Below are 20,950 nucleotides of genomic sequence, written 5' to 3'. Positions count from 1 at the left end.
GGAGCATCAGAAAAGGAGCATTTATGTAGAAAGTGATGGATTGAGAGCAGGACATTTAGGATGACCACACATATACAATCACTCAAAAGGCCCTGACTGAATCTGTAGGTCCTGCAGACCTCTTCCATTCCTACTGCAGATCCCCATGACAGCCTCTACCTGCCAGGTGGTGATGCTGTGAGACACAACAGGGCTGTGTTGCAAGCTCTGCTATTATTTAGACTTCATTACTCTACTAAAATAGATTCAAATACATTTACAACTATGCTTAAAAGTATTAGCATAAATCATGAAAACTGAACGGCACACAAAAATAAATGAACCAAATCTGTTTGGGGAGGCTATATCTTCAGTTATTTCTTATCCTGTTTGTTAATTTAATGAATTTTGCCAATTAGCAATTAATTTGCAGTAGGTCTCCTAGTCATTAGTGTGAATTAGCCAGGTTTTGTTGGCAAAATGCCTCGAACATTAAATAAAAACCCTGTAGCATGTAAAACCTCAAGGGTAATCCACTGTGAGATCCTGTACAGAAATTGAGCTGCAGAGCGTCCACCCCAGTCCCAGCCCTTGCTGTGAAGGTGTGGTGGCTGCTCTGGTCTGATCTTTTTAAACTGCATGCCCCAATACAGGTCAGTGCCCTGTATTCCATGTCTCCCAGACCAAGTGCATTCCAGCAGAGGCTGTGTATCCCAGGCTTCTCTCTGCACAGGCAGACTCTGGTACTGTGGCTTTGTGGTGTTGACTCACAATTTTCTGTAGCTCTTTATTTTTCTCTTGGTACACGCAGTTCATGTGTTTAATGCAGGTTGTTTATAGCAAGGACAAAGGATTACAGTCCTTAAATCAAAAGTGATGTTGGTGTAATTATAAGCACAGGCTAGTGTTGCAAAGAGGGCTGTAGGGAGAGGCTGTCAAAGGAGAAGAGCATCCAAAATATAGTAACCTCAAAAATCCCAGCTAATCAGTTTTCTGACGGGAGCAATCTGTTTTCCAGGTATTATTATTATATGGGGACTTTAAAGATAATAAATAACAATAATAGTCTACTATGAGGAAGGAAAGAAAAGGGCAAATGCCATTCACCTCTGAAGCTGTGGTTGCTCACTGGAGTTCTCAGAGGAACATAATTTTCCTCAGCCCCTGTGGAGGCCTCCATCCATGACAACACCAAGAACATCCCAGGAGCTGTGGTGTCAGCAGTAAGGTTGCCTGAAGGGGTGTTTCCATTAATGCAGAGATATGGCCCACAGAAACCACATGTCCCAGTGCAGACATCATGAGCCAGTTGTGTCTTCTCTGGGCTGCTGGCTGGGACTTGTGGCCCCTGCAGATTGCTTTATTCTTTGGGAATGAGAGGCAAGTGAGCACCACTTCCAGCACTATGGTGCTTCCCTGGGTATCTGCTTGAAAGACCAAAACAAAGAAGGGCTTCCTGAAGTAAGCTTGGTCTTATCAGAGCTGTACAGAGCATGAAGACTTCTCTCTTGCAACAAGGCAGCCCAGCTAACGGACCTTGGCTAACAGATTATCAGCAGCGTTTGAGTAATAGACTGCTCATTTAGTTTTAATACATTTTGCATAGAGAGCAATCAGCCTTCATCAGTCTTAGAGATGAATTGGCTTAGCCAGCTAAATTCTAAAGATATTAGTCCGACAGCAGCCACATAAATCATAACATTTTCTTAATGATGGTAAAATTAAAATATACTCTTGCTTTGAGAAACCAATGAAGCCTTCCTGTTTGCAGGCCAGATCCTCCTGCCTGAATTAAAAGGAAACTTAATTGATGTGGTTTTAAACTAAACTCACAGTCCCACTCTTCCTCAGCATCTTAAGTGTTCCTTTCTTTGAAGTTAAATTAATTTGTCCTACCTCTCCTGCTCCATCTTCTAATCTTCAAGAGTGTCAGTGAAGACCAGACTCTTGTGGGACATGATCCAGATGTGCACAACATCACAGTTGAAGGCCTTGCTAGTGGAGGCCTCCCAGGAGGAAAGCTTGTGCTCTTCCTCCAACCAACAAACCAAGACCTCCTGTCTGTCTGCCTAGTCTAGGCAAGGATGAACTTTTCTTGTCCTTTGTTCCTGAAGCTGGCTTGGTGCCCAGCGTGCTTTTGCCAGAAAGGAAATTAACAGAAGGGAATCCTGCCTTTGGCTAAAAAGGCTTCAATGTCTGGTGTTGGGGCAGGAGTGAGGACACTCTCAGGGCTGTGGTAGTCACACAAATATTGTGTGTCCACAGGCTTTTCAGTGGGGATGTGCTGGGCTCCTTGTGTCCCCCAAATTAAGGGTAGCACCTTCTGACTAGGTCAGCCCTTACATCCCCAAGCTGAGGCAGAGCTGGGTATGTCACCCATTTAAATGTTCTGTAGGATTCCTCATGGCACAGAACAATTCTTTGGGCTGAATCCTCTTGCTTTCAGGAATATCTTCCAGATGTTCTAGACTGACTACTCAGTCTTTTGCTAAGCTGTGCAAAGTGACCTTTCCTTCCTTGGCCTCCTGCTGCTGGCTGCAGCATGGCACCCAGGGAATAAACAGAACATCTCCTGTCCCAGTGCTCTGGGCTGCCTTATCTTAGGGCTCTAGCCTCTCCTTTTCAGCAGAGCCTGTGCAAGTAGTCTGTGCAGCAGAGCTCCTCAGAAGACCTCTTTTAGTGAGGTTCTCCTCAAGTTGAGACTCTGGGCTGAAGACTTGACTGAAATCCAAATATGTGATAACTTTGACAGCCTTTCTTCTGCTAAAACAATCATTTTGTGGTGAACTGCAAAGAATTGGTTTCTTTACAAGTAGGAAAGAAGTATGGAAATGACTGCTGTGCAGAAAACCCAGCACTAAGCCAAAGACCTTCGGGTTAAAAAAAAAAAAAGGCAGGGGCAAGCTGGTTGCTTAGAAATCCTCCCCTAATTATTCTATTGGTCCTTTGCTGGAGGTTTTTTTGTGGTGCTAATATCTGTCAAGAAGGACCTGGTGCTTCTCAGCGTGTGAAAGGCCCATTCTCCTGGGGTGCTCTGTGGCATCCATACTCTGGTTTCTTGGCTGAAGTGATGTTGTGGAGAAGGCAGGATCCTTCTGGTCCTACACAGGTCCTGCACTAGTGTTGTGGAGCAGCTGATGGGACATAGCCATAGCTGAGTTAAGGTTAGAGCTCTCACCATTTGGGGATGTGTGTGTGCTTGCAGTACTCCTGCATTCAGAGGAATTAGGAAGTTCCAGGTGGAGCCTCTTGGCATTTTTGTGTTGGGGCAGTGAACACTGGAAGTGATGGATCTAATCTTGGAGACCAGTGTTGGGCTGCCTGCTTTGGGCAACTTCAGCTTGTGGCTTATGGGAAGTAAGGTGACCACAGGCTCTCCCAGTGAGCTCTCCTCAGAGGCCAGTTTTAAGGTGGAGTGAATAATTAATGTTCCTTCCTTGAGGTCATTCCCAGCCACGTTGCAGACTCGTAGTTGGAGGACCCTCGGCTGAGGTTTGGGCCCCTGGTCAGTAAGTGGTGTGTGGAGGATGGCTGCAGGATGCTCCTGCCTCCTGGCTGCTCAGTGGCCTGCTGGGCAACTTGGGTTAGTGTTTGGGATCCCCAGGTTGAGGTGTGAGGTCACCTTTCCAGAGCTGGATGTGGAAGGGCAGCCTGTGCCTGTGCAGAAGGGTGTTTGACAATGCAGTATTGAGAACCATTTCTTTCCTAGTGTGTCTTCTAGCACAGCCAAGTGCTTTCATTTTTTCTTGAATATGTCTGCGGGGCTTGGAAACCTGTTCTCCCTGCCATATTGTGCCAGCTGCATTTGTGCTGCTGATAATCTAATAAATGCTTGGTCTGAGCAGCTAGCACTCCTGCTAGAGCCCAAATGAATGCAGAGGAAGGACCCTGCTAAGTGTGCGCATTCTTCCTCTCCTGGCCAGCTCCAATTCCCTTTCATAGCTCACATCTGATGCTTCCTCTCTCACCTAGCCCCTTAGCTCCGATGTAAATGTGTGTGCACACTTCCGCCAGTCAAGTAACTGTGCTCTCTCTGTCTCTCCCCTTTGTTACAAAGCCTGCTCTGTAAATGAATCCCACAGGTCTGGGGCTCAGCAGGTAAAAGGAGAAGTGAGTCTGTTAGCGCATGAGTCTAATCAGGCCGGCTAAAGCGAATAAAGTAGGGCAGCATTGCACATTAGCCGCTGTGTAAATGAGCCCTTTGATGGGCTGGGCACCGCGGGAGAGGGTTTGAAGCCAAGAAGAACTTTTGTTGTTAATTCAGTGACACATGGAAACTGTAAAACAGCGTGTCTTGCACACACACGAGAGAGAAAATAAAAGCCCTCACGACCGGGCTTTTCAATACCTGCCCTCAGACCTAGTCTGAAAACTTTCAGCCCCTGTCTCCCTCTCTTACCACTTGATTTTCCTTTCTCTCCCTTTCTTTTTTTTTGTTCCCCCTGCACTATAAAAAGAAAAGCTCTCTTGCCTTTTGAACTAGACGGCTGTGAGTGAGGGCTATCTCTGAGCTGTGTGGCTCTGTTACCTTTGTGTTCCAGATGAAACTGCCAAGCTCGGTGGGACAGAAGAAGATTAAAGCCCTGGAGCAGATGCTGATGGAACTCGGAGTAGGTGAGTAAAGGGGGCACGCGAGAGAGAAAGAGACACACAGAGCTAGCCTTTGTTCTCGAGATGGGCTATTTTTTCCCCTAGTAATACAGCCAGTTTCTTGAATAACACTATGTGAATGGTTTTTAAAATATTTTATGTGTTAAAAAAAAAAAGAGAGGGTAAAAGCCAGAACAAGATGCACAGGGTTTTTTTTTTTCCTCCCAGTAGAAAAATCTTTTAAAAGAGCCTTTGTTTCTCTCTTGTTTGGGCCTTTTTAACCATCAAGAGAGGCAGCACAGTATTAGGAAGGCAAATCTCAGCCTTGCCGGGAGAGGTACTTCTAAGTGTGTTAGTGACCACGGCACGCGCATTGTTCAGGGCTGCCCTGTCTTGCTTTTAAGCTTCATTTCCTCTTAATTTACTGCTCACGGTGGCAAGTCCAAAATGCATCTGGGACTGTTCATCCCCCCTTTATAGGTTGCATGCTGTGTGAAAATCTGGAGCATCTCTGCTGAAAGGCGAGTAAACACACATCCCTCGCTCTTGAACTCGAGTGTCTTAGCAGCTGAAAGAAGGGTTCACTTAACATGTACAATACCTGCTCATGGCTAGAGGGGAAAAAGTGCAGCCTGTGGCCAGCAGCTGCTCTCCATGCAGTGGGGACAGTTTGCAGGTATTACAGGTCCCAGCATGTAGTGTCTCTTGATTAGACACCTGATGATCCCTCCCCCCTGCCCCCCGCACTGTGGCTGGAGAGACATTTAAGGGTAGGAAAAGAGAAAAATAGAAAGAAAAATAGAAGCCTTATTAATGATTTACAGGAGATTACTGAGCCTGTTCCCAGCACTGACTTCTGTTAAGTCTTGTTAGTTTTTTGGGCCAACTGGTTTATGGCTTGATAATGTTATATTGGAGCCTGTGCCATTCTGAAGGCCTCCTGTGGCTGCTGAAAGTGGCTCAGCCAGGATGGTTTCCTCTCTCTGCTGTAGAACTAAGGGAGTTGCTGTTTGTGCTTGCTAGGGAAGCCTGAGGGAAGCATGTGAGCGCTTCTTGGAGCTCACTTTCCATGAGGGTAAGGAGGGGTTCCTGACTCCCCACTCCTGCCTCACAGAACTCACATATCTTGAGGGTCTCTTGGGGCTTCAGCCCTGCTGTACCTTAGAGTGCAGAACCACACCTGGGCTTTGTGGGGGTGAACCCCGTGCCAGCAGGAAGGGGGTCATGTGGGCAGCCCTGCAGACAGGGGCCACTGCTGTGTATGAGGGCAAACAAACAGAGCTTCATCTTTTCCTTCTGCAGAACTTGCAGCTCTTCCTGGCTCTGTGTGTGTGCATGGTGGGGTGCAGCAGAATGCAAGGTGTGGGAAGCTGTTCTGATAGTTGCTGCTACAAACAGGTCTGTAACACAGCAGCAGAGCAGTTCTCTGCCTTGGAACTGCCCTGCAAGGAGCAGTAAGAGAGGGAACAGAGCTCAGCCTGTCCACCTGTTGTTGGTGAAGGTGTAGGGAGCAGCAGGAGCTCTTCTGCCCTTTGCAGCAGTGTGGATCCAATCTCTCTGCAAGACAGAGCTCCCTTCATGTGACCTGGTGGGTGGCAAGGTTCAATCATCTGGTCTTCCATCATCCTTCACTTGCTGAGTCTTGGACTTTGCAGGTTCACCCTTAGTCCTTGGTCAGAACCAAAGGACAGCCTAAGAAATAGGAGTGCAGCCCTCAGGGATACCAATTGCTACTGATCCATGTTATTGGAGCGAGGCTCCTGGCGTATCTTTGTGGGAATGAAAGAGCAGCCGAGACCTTTATAGGGATTTTTCATTGTAGGGCTGTAGGTCTGGGTGTTTAACAGGGGGTGTTTTTCTCCCTAGATCTTAACCCTATGCCCACAGAGGAGATTGTACAGATGTTCAACGAGCTGCGGAGCGACCTGGTGCTGCTGTACGAGCTGAAACAAGCCTTTGCCAACTGCGAGTACGAGCTGCAGATGCTACGGCACCGCTACGAGGCCCTGGCCAAAGCTGGGAGCATCGGCCCCCTCAGCGTGGAAGGTGCCCATCCAGATGGCCAGACAGGGCTTGGCATCGAGGAGGGCAAGGGCGATACCAAGGACCAGATCATTGATGTAGTAGGAGCACCACTGACCCCCAACTCGGTGAGGAGGAAGGTCGGGGGGGCAGAACAGGGCGCACTCAGGTCTCCGACGCAGATGCCCTGACAAGCGCTGGGGATGCTGCCCTGCTCTCCTTCCAGGCATGCGCGTCCGAGGGAGCAGAACACGCCTGTTCCCCCCCAAGTCCCAGTGCTGCTCTCTGGGCTTGTCTCCTGTGCTGGACAGTGTTCTTGGTGCTACAGGTGGGGTCAGCAGGGCTTTCTACATCCTGCATGCAGGCAGATGGCTTGGTGTGGGTGCCACTGTGGACCAAAGCGGTGAGGCTTTGGGTGATGAGAGCTTGTTCTAAGGCAGCAACGGTACAGCTGCAAACCTGAGGCATTTTCCCTCTAGACACAGCCTCGTAAGGGTTGCTCAGCAGAGGGAAGCAGGTGGGGAAAGCAGTCTTCAGGTGATGAGAGATGACCTGCCCGAGACCCTGGAGTCAAGCAGTAGCCCTGCCTGGAGCAGGAGGCTTGGGAAGGACGGAGGTGTTTGAAGAGCAAAGGAGGGTTTTCATACCCTACTTCCAGTGCCAAGAAAGAAAAGCCTGGCCTAGGGCTTCTTCCAGTGCAAGCCCTGTGGCAATGTCCTGAGCATGTACCTCTGCAGGATGTGAATCACCGGCCTCTCCTCCCTGCCTCCAGGAGGGCAGGTTGCCCAGCCCCTCACCACTGCCTCAGGGCCAGGGGTAAGCCTGGGGATCTGCTGAGGCTGCTTTCCCCTCTGTGCAGTCCCCTGGCACAGCTGAGCTGAACTGCCTGATGAAAGCTGCCCATCTCCACACCGTGGCATCCCCGACGCCTCCGACGCACTGCCCCTGGTAGCGGCACAGACCTTTACTTTCTGAAATGTATAATGTATTGCAGGATATTGAGAACACCTTATCTGTCAACGGCAGAGGCGACACGTTAACCTGGACTTGAGTAATGTCCTATTTGATTGTGACAATGTTGAGTCGTAAGGAAGAGTTCCACTGAGACAGGTTCATGTTTGTAAAGGAGTCTTTTGAATTATTATTTTTTTTCCCTACTACATTCAATCTGGAATCTCACCCCTCCCTCCCTGCGGTCTGGAGTGTCCTGGTTTGCAAACTTTTCGGGCTGATTTACAGTACAGTTGGTCTCCCTTGAGAACTGGCTTGTTGGGACAGTGGGAGAGATGGTGGTGGTGGCCATACCTGTAGGAGGAGGGAGCCCACATGTGTGTTTCTGACCACATTGTTCCTCGGTGCCACCTCCTGGAATTGGAAACAAAGGCATGGGCCCAGGCAGCACAGAGAGGGTTAAACTGACCTGGTCTCTGACATATTTGAAAGAAATATAATCAAGTTAATTCACTGCAAGGCAAATTCAGTACCTAAAGGGCCCCCATGTTAAATACAGCACTGACCTTTACCGGCTGATTACACAAAGACGACACAATTAGATTAGTCCAAGACAAAAGGTCAAGCACATTCACACTGTGACCATTTTTTGCTACCTTTTGAGGGGGGGAAAATTACATCCCAGCTGGAGGGGTATTTTGGAGAGGAAGAGAATGGGGCTGCTGTACCATGTTCTGCCTGGTTCAGATATGTTTGGAGAGTCAGGCAGGGCCTGGTAGCATGCTTGCCCTGAACCTTTCTACAGTTGTTGGGCTATGTGGTGATGGGAGAGAGAGATCAACACCCTGCAGCCCACAGCCAGCTTTTCCCAAGATAGGCTGAGCTGACTAGAGGTCGTGTCCTGGTGATCCTCCCTGCCCTGTCCAGAGCTGGCAGATGCAGCTCCGGTGCCTCTTGTCCAGCATCATGGCTGAACTTTGCCTCTGGAAGATGGTTGGGCTTCGTCAGCACTGAGAAGGGGGATGGCTAGTGGGTGCATGCATGTGTCCCCATTCTGCACAGTGATGGCCTCAAGGTGTCCCAGGCCATGGTGGGGACAGCAGGGCCAGGAGATGGTGTTGATGGCCCTTCCTTCCCTCTCCTCCTGCAGCCGTGGGTGCTTGGCCATGACACCTGCCCTTGTCCTGCTGCAGTGGTTTAACCCTGCCATGCCAGCCTTGAACTCCCGAGTTCAAGCGTGTGCTTTGCCACTGAGCTGCCAGGGCCTTTGGGGGAATCATTTAATCTCCCTCCTTCAAATTCCTCTGAGTTGGAGAATCCCTTTGTGCTGTCTAGCACTGCCTGTTCATGGCACTCTACATGTTGGATTAAGCATGGATTAGTTCAGCCTCCAAACCAGCTGCTCCCCTGAAGCCAGATTTGTTTCCCTGGAGAGAAGTATCTTGCTCCAGATGCTGGAGGGAGTGAGTGGCAAAGCCAGGAATAGGACTAGGAGTCCTGACTCCTGAGCACTGCCTGGCATGTCTGGATTCCTTTCCAGGAATTGGAATGAATGGGCAAAGGCACACCAGGGTCTTTTGAGATACTGGTTTTGTCAGCAGCTGTCTGCCACCAGCCCGCTTGGCCAGCAGTGGGGATGGGGGACATGTCAGCAGGGTGTGTTAGCCAGGCTGGGACAGGCATCTGCCTCAGAGCCCCTGGGGCAGTGGGGAGCCTGGTGCTGTCCTGCCCTGCTGTGTCCACCACTTTCCTCCTACCCTGGTACCTGTCCACACTCTCCCAGGGACTGCAGTGCCCATTGCTGACCATTAAAGCTGAGCTGGGATCCCCCCAGTGCTGTTTGAGGCTGACCCCGGTAGGGACTTTACTCGGGGCCTTTGGGAGGTGAAAGGTGAGCCGAACTCGGAACAAATTAGTTCCAAGCAGAAGTTCAGCCAGTTACTCCAGATTGGATCCTTTGATTTCCGCAACTCAGACTCCACTCAGTGATCTGTAATGAGTGACTCTCAGAAATCCTCACATTGCAGCACTTTGTTCCTGAGCTCACAAGTCAGCCCATTAATGGGTAAAGGAAAGGACCTTGAGTCTAAGAAGTCTCGGGTTCAGAGTCAGAATTATTTGACTTTTAAGCTTCCTTTATCTGAACTCCTGCTGACTTCTTGTTTTCTGAGCCTGTTTGAAAGCTAGAAGTTACATTGTTAAGATCAAACATTCTCTCTTTCCAGATGGAGTTACAATATCTGTCTTTTATATATATATATTTTAATATATATAGTGTATATATACCAGGGTGTATATATATTCTTCTCTTTTTTTTAATCGTTCTTTCCATTAAAAGAAACTAGACTTGTAAGCTCTTGTAAATTATAATGTAAAACATTTTTTTTAACCAGACAGTTCCCAATTTTGCCCGAGGCAACTGGAATAGCTGTGCCACGGAAGGCAATAGGAAGGTGATTAATATGAATTTGTGACATATTTGAAAGATGGGTCTTTTGCCATATAAAGATTATCAAACACATGTGCTCTTCCCCATTAATTCTGCAGCCCTCCCAGGGAAGCCACAAAGCCCAGCTCCTTTGTTTCCAGGGTGGGTTTTTGTTTTTTTAAATGTACCTTTCGGTCCCCTTGATTACCCTGTATTTGATTTTTATAGGGCATCTGCTCACTCTGCTGTGTGGGTTCTCTGGCCCTTTTATTTCCCCGTTAATCGGATCCCACGAAGGCAGCGGTGCCAGGGCCTCTGACGAAATCCGTGTGTGTGTTGTATTTAACTTTCAGCCGTGCAAATTCCATGCTCTGTTTGCCGTCTGCCCGGCGGGAAGTGGGGGCCGCTTCCCGCCAGGGAGGCAGCGGGGCCTCCCACGACGAGCTCTGCCGCCGGGAGCAGGCAGGAGCAGGGATGGGCAGGCCTGGCTCCTTGGGGCCCTGCTGCCTTGTCCGTCCCCTGGGCGCCTGTGGGCTGGGGCAGGGGCTCTGCAGGCCTTGGGAGCAGGGGAGGGCTCTGGGGCTGAGCACAGCAGGCACCAGACCGCAGTTCCTGTGCCACTGCCTGCCGTGCCTTGTGTCGTGGGGACCCGGGGCTCTGGCTCCTCGTGCAGCAGCCAGCACAGGGTACCTGGGAGCTGTGCCATGCTAGGGCACCCACACACAGAGCCCAGCTCCGGGTGCTGACCCTGCCATAGCTGTGGGCAGGGGGTCCGTGTGGCACCTGGCACAGTCTCACTGCAGTGCACTCATGGGGCTGGGGAATGTCCCACCTGGTGACGATGGCTTTCCCAGGGCTGGGTGCAGCCCTGAACCTTCTCTATGCAGGGGAGTTCCCCGAGGCTTGCCAGCCTCCTTCGGGAGTGCTGGTGTGCACTGCCCAGAAAAGGGGTGGGGTTTCTGAGGAGCCCTGGTTTTCCGTCAGCCTCCTGATCTGCTCCCAGGCCACATCACAGCAGGTCTGGATGGCAGAGGAGCATTTCCAGGCTCTGCCCTGTCCCATGTCAAACATCCCTGGCACAGCTGCCCACAGCATAGAGCTGTTCTGTCCCTTTCTCAGTGTTCTGCTCCTTAGGGCTTGGTGCATGCTGGCTTACTTGGTCAAGGCTCCTGGGGCCATTGAGTTCTTGCAGAGCTCAGCCCCTTCCTCCTGACCATCCTAAAGCCCTGTTCATGTGAGGGAGGCAACATCCCCTGTGAGGGTGCCATCCCAGCCTTTTGTCACTGCTGGATTAGCTCTGTCCCTCCTGTCATGCAAAGACCTGGCTCTGCCTTCAGCCAGGCAGTGTAGTCCATTTGGCACTGCCTGGAGCGATGCTGAAGCCCCGGGGCTAGCTCTGAGACAGGTGGATGTGTTTGCCACAACCCAAGTGCTCCCCTCCCACCTGCTGGTCCTGTTTTTTTTTTTTTTTTCTTGCCTGTCTCCCTTTTGGAGCAGAGGAAGTGAAGGGAGTTGGCCTCCAGCTCCTCCATCAAGAGGTTGAAGAATCCATGAGCACATGTGCAGGGTGAGGATGAGGAGGTGCAGGGGCAGTGCTGGCTGTCCTGGAGCCCCTAGGGGCCCCTGGTTCCTGTGTCTCATGTTTCAGAGGGGCTGAGGAAGTGCAATGGGAGCCTGGGTTTATGGGCTGCCCACTGTGGGCACTGGTGGCCCTGGCTGTGTGCCCTGCTCTGGGCTGATGCCCCTCTGCCCATCCTGTGTCCCCTAGACCTGCCTTCCAAGTGTAACTTGCCATCATTGATCCACCGTGACAATGTCCTCTGAGTCACATTCTCGCCTGCAGGAGTAGAGGGCAAAGGCCAAGTTCTTAGTTTTCATAAAAAACTAATTAGACGACTCCCATCGAAAAAGGGTCAATAAAGCTGATCAGGGGCTGCACAGATGGAACTGGTAAAACCCCTGTGACCTTTGCATGGATCAAGTGGGCTGGACTGCCCCTGCCCTCTGGGAGCTGCCCACTCAGTGCTAGCTGGACACTTGCATCCCTGTCCCAGGGCAGGTCCCTTGGGCACCTGCATGCAGTGGTGGTTCTTGCACAGCTGGGCATGGTTCCTGCACCCCATGGCATTGCACTTGTGGGGCAGAGCAGGTGCCCCAGGGCCCAGCAGAGCCACACTGGCTCCATTCTGTAGCCAAGATGCTCCAAATGCAGTGGCAGCTGTGTGGGTACAGTGTGCCAGGCTACAGAGTGGGGTGGCAGGTGCCAGGGGGATGTAGTGGTGGCTGTCACCCTGCACTGGGAAGAAAAATGCATGGGGTGCACCCATGGAAAAGGCCCAGCAGTGATGGGCTGGTGGGATCCTCAGGGCAGAGCTGCCTTAGGGCACAAGCAAACCTGAGGTGGTGCTGGGGCTGGTGCCCACCCACAGTGCCCACGCTGGAGAGTGAGGCAGTGCTCCCAGCAGCAGGGAACCTTGACTGTTCTTTCACAGCCAAAACCCTTTGATGGGGAGCATGGATGTGCCATACTCCAGGGAGCACCCTACTCCCACACATCCAGGTGGCACTCCCCTCCCTCTGCCCCCCATACAAACTTGCACATGCATGGGCACAGCCCGGGCTCCTTTACCCCCAAACTTTATTCATGTGGCACATTTACAGCAAGGATTGGAATAACTAGACAATGAAAATGCTGGGGTTGCATTATCGGTTGGTTTAACTGGAACACCACACACCATGCAGTCATGTACCGCCAAGTTCAGTGCCTGTATTGCCCTTCTGGCTGCCGTCACCGGCTTCGCTCCAGGCCATGCATGCACGGGCCTGGGGCTGCAGCCTCCCTGCAGGTCAGTGCCCGGACGAGGGCTCCATTCAGCAGGGCCCCGGAGCTGGGTGACACCGAGAGGACGTGCGCCCTCAGCCCGCCCCACGGCTCCCCCCAACCGCCCTGGCCAGCCGGGAGCCCACCCAGCCGGAGGGGATGTGCTCGGCAACTCTCTCAGGCAACAAGCCAGCTGCTGCTGAGCGTCCGCGGGGACCTGTGAGGGGCACAGCACGGCGGGGGCTGAGCCTCAGCTCGGAACCGAGGGAGGTTGGTGGGGAGCACGCTCAGGGGCCTGGGGCAATTTGCAGCTCCCCCGCTCAGGTACCTGTGGGCCGGGGGCCAGCGCGCGCTGGCACGTCCACCACCGGACACGGACACGGTGCTGTGGCGGGCCTGTCCCCATGGAGCTGGAATTGATCGGCGGGGACGAGGCGGGGCTGGGCGTCCCACCCAGCCCCGCAAGAGGCACGAGCAGACGGAACGGGGACGGGACGGGGCTCCATGCGGACACTGTCACCTCCCTCCTGCCGCCCGCCTGTCCGCTGGGCCCCTGCCTCACTGAAGGGAGCCCTCCGGGACCCTGCAGCCCACGGCGGGGCTGCCAGGGGCTCTGCAGCGGAGAATACAGGCACTTCACCTTGAACATAAAGAGACGGATCGCGTTTGTCACATACAGGAGTCAGAGAGGGGTTAGTGTTGACTCAAAAAGGGGAAAAGGCGCTCAGGGGAGAGGCGGGGGGAGCTGGCGGGGAGGGCGAGGGGCCGTCTGGACACACTGAGCCTCCGTGAGTGCTGCCCGAGTGCAGGCACACACCGGCATCGCTGCAGCAAACGTCGAGGCCTGAAAACATAAAACCAGAGAAGAGAAAGAAGAAGGGAAGGTGGGTATGGCCCATGCCAGGGTGGATATGGGGGATGCTCTGGCTACGGGGTGGGAGAGGGAGGACGGGGTGGGATATGGAGGCAGGGACGGAAATCAGGAGCCAAAGAAAAAGAACGAACTACAAGTCTAAAATGTGGTGCAAGCGCCCTACGCGGCTGTCCGCTAGCATGGCATAATGTCCGGAGCAGCCCAGAGAGGGAGTCACATCAGGTCTACACAGATTTGCCTTCCCATATATACAACCTCTACTGGAGTTAACAGCTGAAATTGAGATTTTTTTTGTGTCGGTTCCTCTGGCCTCGGTTGCCGGGTTTTTTTTTAATGCTGGAGCCCGTCCTCCCCGCCTCGCCGGCACCGGGCGCATGCAGCCCTTGCCTGGCTTGCCTCGGGGATCAAAAAGGTTTGGAGGTCTGCTTGAAGATGAAGCCTCTATGGGCCAGTGTCTTCATGATGTTGGCAATGTTCTTGCAGTCATCTAAGGAGAAAGCACAGAGATACTGGGTTAGAGGCATGATCCAAACGAGTTCCTGGAGCAAGTTCTGAATCCCATGCCAGGCCTGTGTCCTCACCAGTCCAGGTACTCTGTCCCAAGGACCTTGCAGTGATGTGGTGTGATTGAAGAGTTCTCAGTCCCAGCACTGGCCATCTGCATCCCAGAATGACGCAGTGCTGCACTGAGATGGATCCATGCCCTGGACCTGAAGGTGGGGGCCATCCATGTCCCCACCAGAGCCAGCCCGTGGTGCCTCCCTATGCTCGCTGACCAGAGTTTGACAAGTGGCAGCTGGCTGGGATGGCAAGCCACAGCCACTCCTGGTGCTGGGCCGTGGCAGAGCAGCCAGATGGGAAAGGGGAAGGCTCTGGTGTTATTTACCTGGGACTAAACTCAGACACCGTTTGCTAAAATAGAAGCTGGGCTTAAATTGATTCCTAGTGTCTATATTTCATGTTGAAAATTGGCTTGTAAATCCATGTTTTGATCTATGAGGGCCGTCTCCTTAAGAAAAAGCAAGAGTAAATGTGTAATTTCTCCCTTGACAGCACACGGCGCAGAGGCGATCCTTCTTCCCGCTCCCCTCCGTTTCGGGACAGCTCCACTCGTTCCGATTACCACTCTTTCTTCCTCGCCCCACGCCTTGATGTCTCCATTTCATTACCGCCCGCCCATTTATCAAGCTGTTACCGTAAGGGTGACTTTGCCCACTTGCGTGTGGCAGCGGGGCCTGGCTGACACGGGGAGAGGGTGCCCCGCGAGGGGGGTGCAGGCAAGGCCCCCCTCTCCCCGCCGCTGCTCGATGGATGTTGTGGTGGAGGGAAGGCTGCATCATTACTGATGTGTAAATGATAAAGAAGCCTCCACATCCATCTCCCAACTGTAAATCCAGGGAGTGCTTTATAATCAAGCTACAGCGATAATAATGTGAAATTAGGTCTCTCTATCAACGGGAGGAGGCCTTTTAATCACAGCTTAAAGGGTGCAAACGCTGTTTATCATAATTGAACTGTATCCGGGCTAATTGTGGCCATATTTCACTGTCTAGGAGACAGCAGGCTGCCTGCTGACAGTGCCGCGTGCCGGATTGAGGGCCCCCTGCAGCCGGGCAGCGCTGTCCTGCTGCCAGGCATCTGCCTGCAGGGATGGGGCTGCCCGGCCTGCTGGATGCTCCCTGCCACACCAGCAGCACTGCCCAGCCCCGCTGTGCCCAGCCACCCGCTGGCAAAGCCATCTCCTGCCCCTCAGCATCTGTTGGAGGTTCAGGACTTTCCCCATGCGCAGCTCCCCGAGGGGCTGCCATGAGCTGCCAGGCTCCTGGCTGATGGTTGGCAGTGAAAGAGGTAACGTCCCTATCAGTGCCACATGCCTCTGGAGTGTCCCCTGAGACCCTCTCGTGGCAGCCCTTCCTGTCACTTGTGTGCCAAACAGGGGACAGCAGCTGGGGATGAGGACAGCCCAACGAAGGAGGGGGGTCCCCAGCCCACTGGGTGGCATGGGGGCAGAGGTGAGCCCATCTCTCTGTGCCTCTGTCCTCTCTGCTGCCCAAGGTGACACTGATGGCTGCATAAGGCCCCTGAAGGTGACAGGTGTCCTGCCCAGCCAAGCCACAATGCCGGCTCCTGCTGCTGTCACTTGTTCCCACGCAAGCAATCCCCTCACTGTCCTTAGTATCACCTGCTCCACCTCATCCTCCAGACAACTGAGCCTCTTGGAAAGCCCTCAGCCCCTGGAGCCAGCTGCCCTGGGTCTAACAGGGTTAACAGTGGCTTAAAAGCTGGGGAAACGGAGGAAAGAGGAGTGCAACTGTCTGCGATGAAAGTACCCCCACCCAGCCAGTCCTGGCCTGGTACCCCCAAAAAGTAACAGCAAAGCAAATACTGGAGCTTTGGCAGTGGGTGACAAGTGAGCAGTTTGGATGTGAAAGCACAGCCCCACGTGTCCCACTGCCAACCTCACAGCCTGCAGCCTTCCCCGAGCTGGAGTGGGCACTGGGGCTTGACTATTGCTCCATATTGCTGAGGAGGAACTGCACAGAGACCTGGGCAGCTGCCAGACAGGCAGTGAGACCCCATGGCACTTCCTGGGACTCCCAAGCCCGTCCCTGGGGACACCATTTGTGACCGCTGTCTGCTTCCTGCACCCCATCATTTGTTTCCCCAAAACCCCAGTTGCTCTGTTGCCAGGTGCCAGCGCTGGGAGACACCTTCAACTCTGAGCTGCCACCTTGCAGAACTGGTGGGACCCTGTTGGGTCAATGCCACCCACATGGCCATGCTGCCAGTGCTGCCCTTGCTGTCCCAAACGATGCCACGGCCCCTGGCAGCGAGTGTGCCAAGCTCATCATACATCATTTAGTGAGACTCATTCCAAATCAGCGCTAAGGTAAACACGCTTATTATAATTATCCATGTAAAAAAAAATCAACAACAGCAGAACAACTTTCTAATATGCAATTACAGCCATCTATTGATTTTACAATGTAATCCGCTCCGATTGATTTAATAACACAATTATAGGCTGGCTCTCGGGATATTAGAGTGGGAGATTTTCATAAACTCCAAAGCAAAAAACTAAGCGGCTTTTAAAACAACACAGTCAGATGGCTGTTTGGGGAATTATTAACAATATGAAATCCTCTAAATCTGGCCGTCGTTACCTTGTGAAAGGAATTTCTATTACAAAAATGGCAATTGACAGCCTAAGAGAGCGCGACCAGGATTGCTCTGCTGCTTTTCAGTGCTTAATCCATCGCAGAGGTGACCACGGGGCAGGGGACAAGCAGAGTCCGAGGCTGGCAGGAGGGCACAGGCAGCCCTGCCCACGCTGCAGCCCCCACCCAGCCCAGATCTCCTGGGGGGCACATGGCTGTGGCGGTGCTGCCCTGGCACCCAGGCTGGCACCCACCAACCTGTCCCATCTGGTGCCCCTACCTGGGGCTGGGGAGGCTGGCAGGTTGCAGAGCCCCCCAGCTTGATCCCCATCCTGGCACACTGGGTGTGTCCCAGCCCCAGACACCTGCAGGGGCCTAAGGGGTGCCCAGCTGTGCCCCAAGGCTGAGCAGGGCGATGGGTGAAGGTGGGCCCAGGCTGATGGCCAGCATGGCTCTGCACAGGCGCACACACGCACGCGCGCCCCCGCTCTCCTCCCGCTCACTCCCTCAATGTATTCCCGACTTTATGGGCACATTTTTCTTGTCAAGCTGACAGGGTTGCTAAGTGGATTTCTCCCTGATATGCGGACGGATTATCACATTACTCCAATGTCCTACACAAACATATTACTTTATATTCAATAGCCCTAATGAATATAAACTGCTTTTTCTTTTTTTTGGGGTGGGGGGTAATCTATAGATTTTTAATGAGGGCACTATTAACTCCCTCCTCTTTAAAACAGACTTAGGTGCAGCCTCTGAGTAGAAAATCAATGGTGTTATTGTAGGAATATTGTATATTGATATTGTAATAATAAGATGCAATTGATTTAGGGGTGTTGTGTGGTGTGTGTGAAAGGGGTGAGCCTGGGGTTATCATGCAAACAGAGCAGTGGCTCTGCCCTGCCTCCCTGCCCCTCACCTTGCTGTGCTGCTTCCGAGCATTGCCCCATGTCCCTGTGCAGTGGCCCAGGATGGCTGGGGTTGAGCTTGCCCTGAGGTTCTAGAACTGGCTACCTCTGGGACTCTCCTTGGGTCCAGCTGCTAGTGCAGTGTGGGGTGATGCAACACCCCAGCCTCCACTCACCCTGGCTGGCTTAGCCCACCAGGTTTTAACCCTCCTGCCCCTGTGTTTCAGCATTACCCACTGTGACACCACACTGGCCTGACACCCTCATTTCAGCCCTCTCCCTTTCCTGCCAAGCTCTCACTGCAGTGACAGCCAAGGACAGTGACACATGCACAAGCATGGGGCAGCAAGATGCTCTCTTAAGTTTAGGCTGGAGTTTGTGGCCGTTCAGCATCACTGGCTGCCTTGTCATTGGAGGGGCACAGACATTCCCATTGCACTCCTCTGCTGAGATGGCAGCAGAAAGCTCCCAGCCCATGGCACTGGGTTGACTGCCTGGTGTGTGCCCTCCCACCAGCCACTGCATGGCAGCACTGCTGTGGACCCAGCATGAGCTCGAGGATTCCATCAGCAGGAGTCTGTGCTGCTGGATCAGGCTGCCGGGAGCAGCAATGCTCACTCCAGGAGAGCATCACCTCCACACCCAGCCCAGGTACTGAGGAGGAGGGTAGGGGCTGTGTGTGCTGCCCTGCAGCATTTCTCCCACCTCCCCACAGGATCAACCCACACAGACACCTCCACACGGGGGCTCAGGGGCTGAGCACTGCTGCCACTGCCATGCACTGGGCCGAGACGCTTCTGGAGCACAGAGGGAGCTTTTCCATCCCAGCAGCTGCCCCGCTGGGCTCTGGGTGATCAGGGACTGCAGGGCCCCCCCAAACGTGCTCATTTGGAGGCAACCCCACTGCACCTGTGCTATGGCCGGGAAGACGGATCACCCCCGGCCCGAGCTGAGCAGGTCCATATTTAAACTGTCCCCATGCTTTATGGGCTGTACCAGAACTGATGCTCAGGCACCGAGGGGCCATTTGTCAATGTTCTAATGGCAGATTACTGTTAATGAATAATATCACTGCTGCCTTTGTACAACAGCTCCCTGCAAAGCGGAAACAGGCCCGCCCGGCCACCGCCACCCGGAGCGTCCCCACCGCCACCCCTGGGTGACAGCAGGTGGCCCTGTGAGTGGCGGCAGCTCTATGGACCTCAGAGATCTCACCAAGTCTGGCACTGCTGCTGGTGTCCCCAGCAGCTCTCAATGAATGGGAGCACTGGGTGCTGTGTCCCTGCAGTGGGGTGTGCTGCTCCCTGTGAGCAGGAATGTCACTGTCAGGGCAGGGAGTGACAGCATTTTCCCAGCACACAGAGCTCTCGTGTCACTCACCATGTCCACACTGGAGCTGGGGGGAGTTTGTGTCTGATCTGAATCCATCCCCACCATGACACGCTGGGCGAGGTGGGGACACCAGGATGCCCGCATAGTGGTGACAAGGATGTGTCAGAACCAAGTGCTCCCAGCTCCCAGGGATCCACAGGGATGCCAGGGATAGGCCTGCCAAGCTGCTCCCAAATTAATGGCCTCATAATCCCGCGCATGGGGCAAGGGGCTGTGCGTGTCCCGCACAGCCGGCAGGTATATTAGGTGGAGCTGACAGCGACGTGCAGAATATTAAGAATAACTTACCTCATTATCTGCAATTACGTTACTGCCACACACCTCATTTCTTCATGAAGAAAAGAAAATTAGTTTTATATTGACTTCATCCCAGTGCCTCCCTGCCTGCCCCGCCACAGAGCACCCGCACAGGCTCTGAAGAGGGGTTGGACACAATTCATACTCATCCTCCCTCAACCTGTGTCTGTCCCAGAGGGACATGATGCCTGTCCCACTCCCTGCACACTGGGGTCAGCAAGACCTCCAAATCCAGTTTACCCCAGCAAGGACACTGGAGCAGGGAGGGCCCGTCTCTGGCAATTCACAGGTCAGTAGGAAGAGCAGCAGAAGGTGACCAGTCTTGGCCATCAATCTGCTGCCTTGGGCACCTTCTTTCTGCCACCCAGGCTGGTCACTGTCACCCAGTGGGAGACAGGATGCTTCCTCCCATCCTCTGCACTGGGAACCACTCTTCCCATCATGCACCCACCATGCTGACCCTCTCCCAGGGCAGAGCTGGGTGGCTGGGGCCTCTGCACTGCCAAGACACCCAGCTGCTGAGACACCCTCCAGCCCCACAGGCTGCTGGACAGCCTGGCACAGGCGATGCCACGTGGACAAACCATGACAGCTGGGGCATCCCTGCTGGAGGGAATGGGCAGCAGGGGCTGAGCTTGCAATGTTCCCAACAACTCCTGGAGCCATGAGCCCAAAGGGCACCAATGCTGCTGGGGCCAAGGGTGACCCAGGGTGTCCAGAGACCTCAGCTTGCCCTTCAGCCTCTGTGCCTGTTCCTGCGCGTGCAGCATCCCTGGCTGGCAGCCTTCCCTGAGCAAACAAAGCGAATGCTGCCATCACCCCGCTCCTGGCTGTGGCCACTCACTGTCCAGGAGAGAAGGGGAGCGGCATGCACAGCAATACAGGGAAAAAAGCCAATTTCATCTTTATTAGAAGGAGATTTCTCTTTTAGTAATAAGCACACTTCAAATAATTAGCGTGTTTTACGTAATAATGAAATTATGGAAATGCAGGCCACTTATTCAAACAAGTCACCATTACCATATTTTTAAATATTAGACTTAATTAGAGTTTATCACTTCAGAGAAGTACGAGGAGTGGAGATTTTTTTCCTTTACAAAAAAATCCTCATAAAGTGTTTATTAAGAGCGGGTAAGAAGGGGATAATGATCTGTTTGGAAATTAAGGCAATCAAACATTTAATGCTCTGCACTCCTGTAGGCAAAAGCATTCAAATGAGTCAATTATACATCCATTATCCAGGCACGATTAAACAAGGCAGGACGGGGAATTTGTCCTCCGCATCATGCGATTGTCGCGAGGACTTATGTCCACTTAAAGGCAGCTAATAAAACACTAAACTTGGGAAGAAGAGGAAAAGAGGACTGAGCCAAGGGAAGAAAAGGGAAGAGAGGCAGCAGGTCAGCAGGACTGCAGAGGGGTGAGGGTGGGAGGTGGGCAAGGATGGAGCTGTGTCTACATCCCAGCCCTTCATAAATCAAAGTAATTAAGTTAACATGAAAATCAACTTCACCATCCCGTTAAATT

General features: G+C 52.8%; 2 protein-coding genes across 4 annotated transcripts in view; one reads left to right on the top strand and one right to left on the bottom strand.

Moving 5' to 3' along the window:
* Positions 1 to 10,061, top strand: part of DMAP1 (DNA methyltransferase 1 associated protein 1) — a 30,100-nt gene extending 20,039 nt beyond the window's left edge. Inside the window, exons 8-9 of one of the 2 annotated variants that reach the window (XM_030953714.1) lie at positions 4,521 to 4,593; positions 6,436 to 10,061. In XM_030953714.1, coding sequence (XP_030809574.1) covers positions 4,521 to 4,593; positions 6,436 to 6,782 — 420 coding nt within the window. In that variant the 3' untranslated portion in view covers positions 6,783 to 10,061. The remainder of the gene's footprint in view (positions 1 to 4,520; positions 4,594 to 6,435) is intronic. The other variant, XM_030953713.1, reaches the window with a different exon arrangement.
* Positions 10,062 to 12,575: 2,514 nt separating this feature from the next.
* ERI3 (ERI1 exoribonuclease family member 3) overlaps positions 12,576 to 20,950 on the bottom strand; it is a 129,268-nt gene continuing 120,893 nt past the window's right edge. Inside the window, exon 8 of one of the 2 annotated variants that reach the window (XM_030953481.1) lies at positions 12,576 to 14,152. In XM_030953481.1, the coding sequence (XP_030809341.1) occupies positions 14,070 to 14,152 (83 nt within the window). In that variant the 3' untranslated portion in view covers positions 12,576 to 14,069. The remainder of the gene's footprint in view (positions 14,153 to 20,950) is intronic. The other variant, XM_030953480.1, reaches the window with a different exon arrangement.

The sequence above is a fragment of the Camarhynchus parvulus genome, chromosome 8 (assembly GCF_901933205.1).
Source record: "Camarhynchus parvulus chromosome 8, STF_HiC, whole genome shotgun sequence".
Lineage (NCBI taxonomy): Eukaryota > Metazoa > Chordata > Aves > Passeriformes > Thraupidae > Camarhynchus > Camarhynchus parvulus.
Note: the sequence above shows the minus strand (reverse complement) of the source record. Positions and strands in the feature narration are given on the sequence as shown.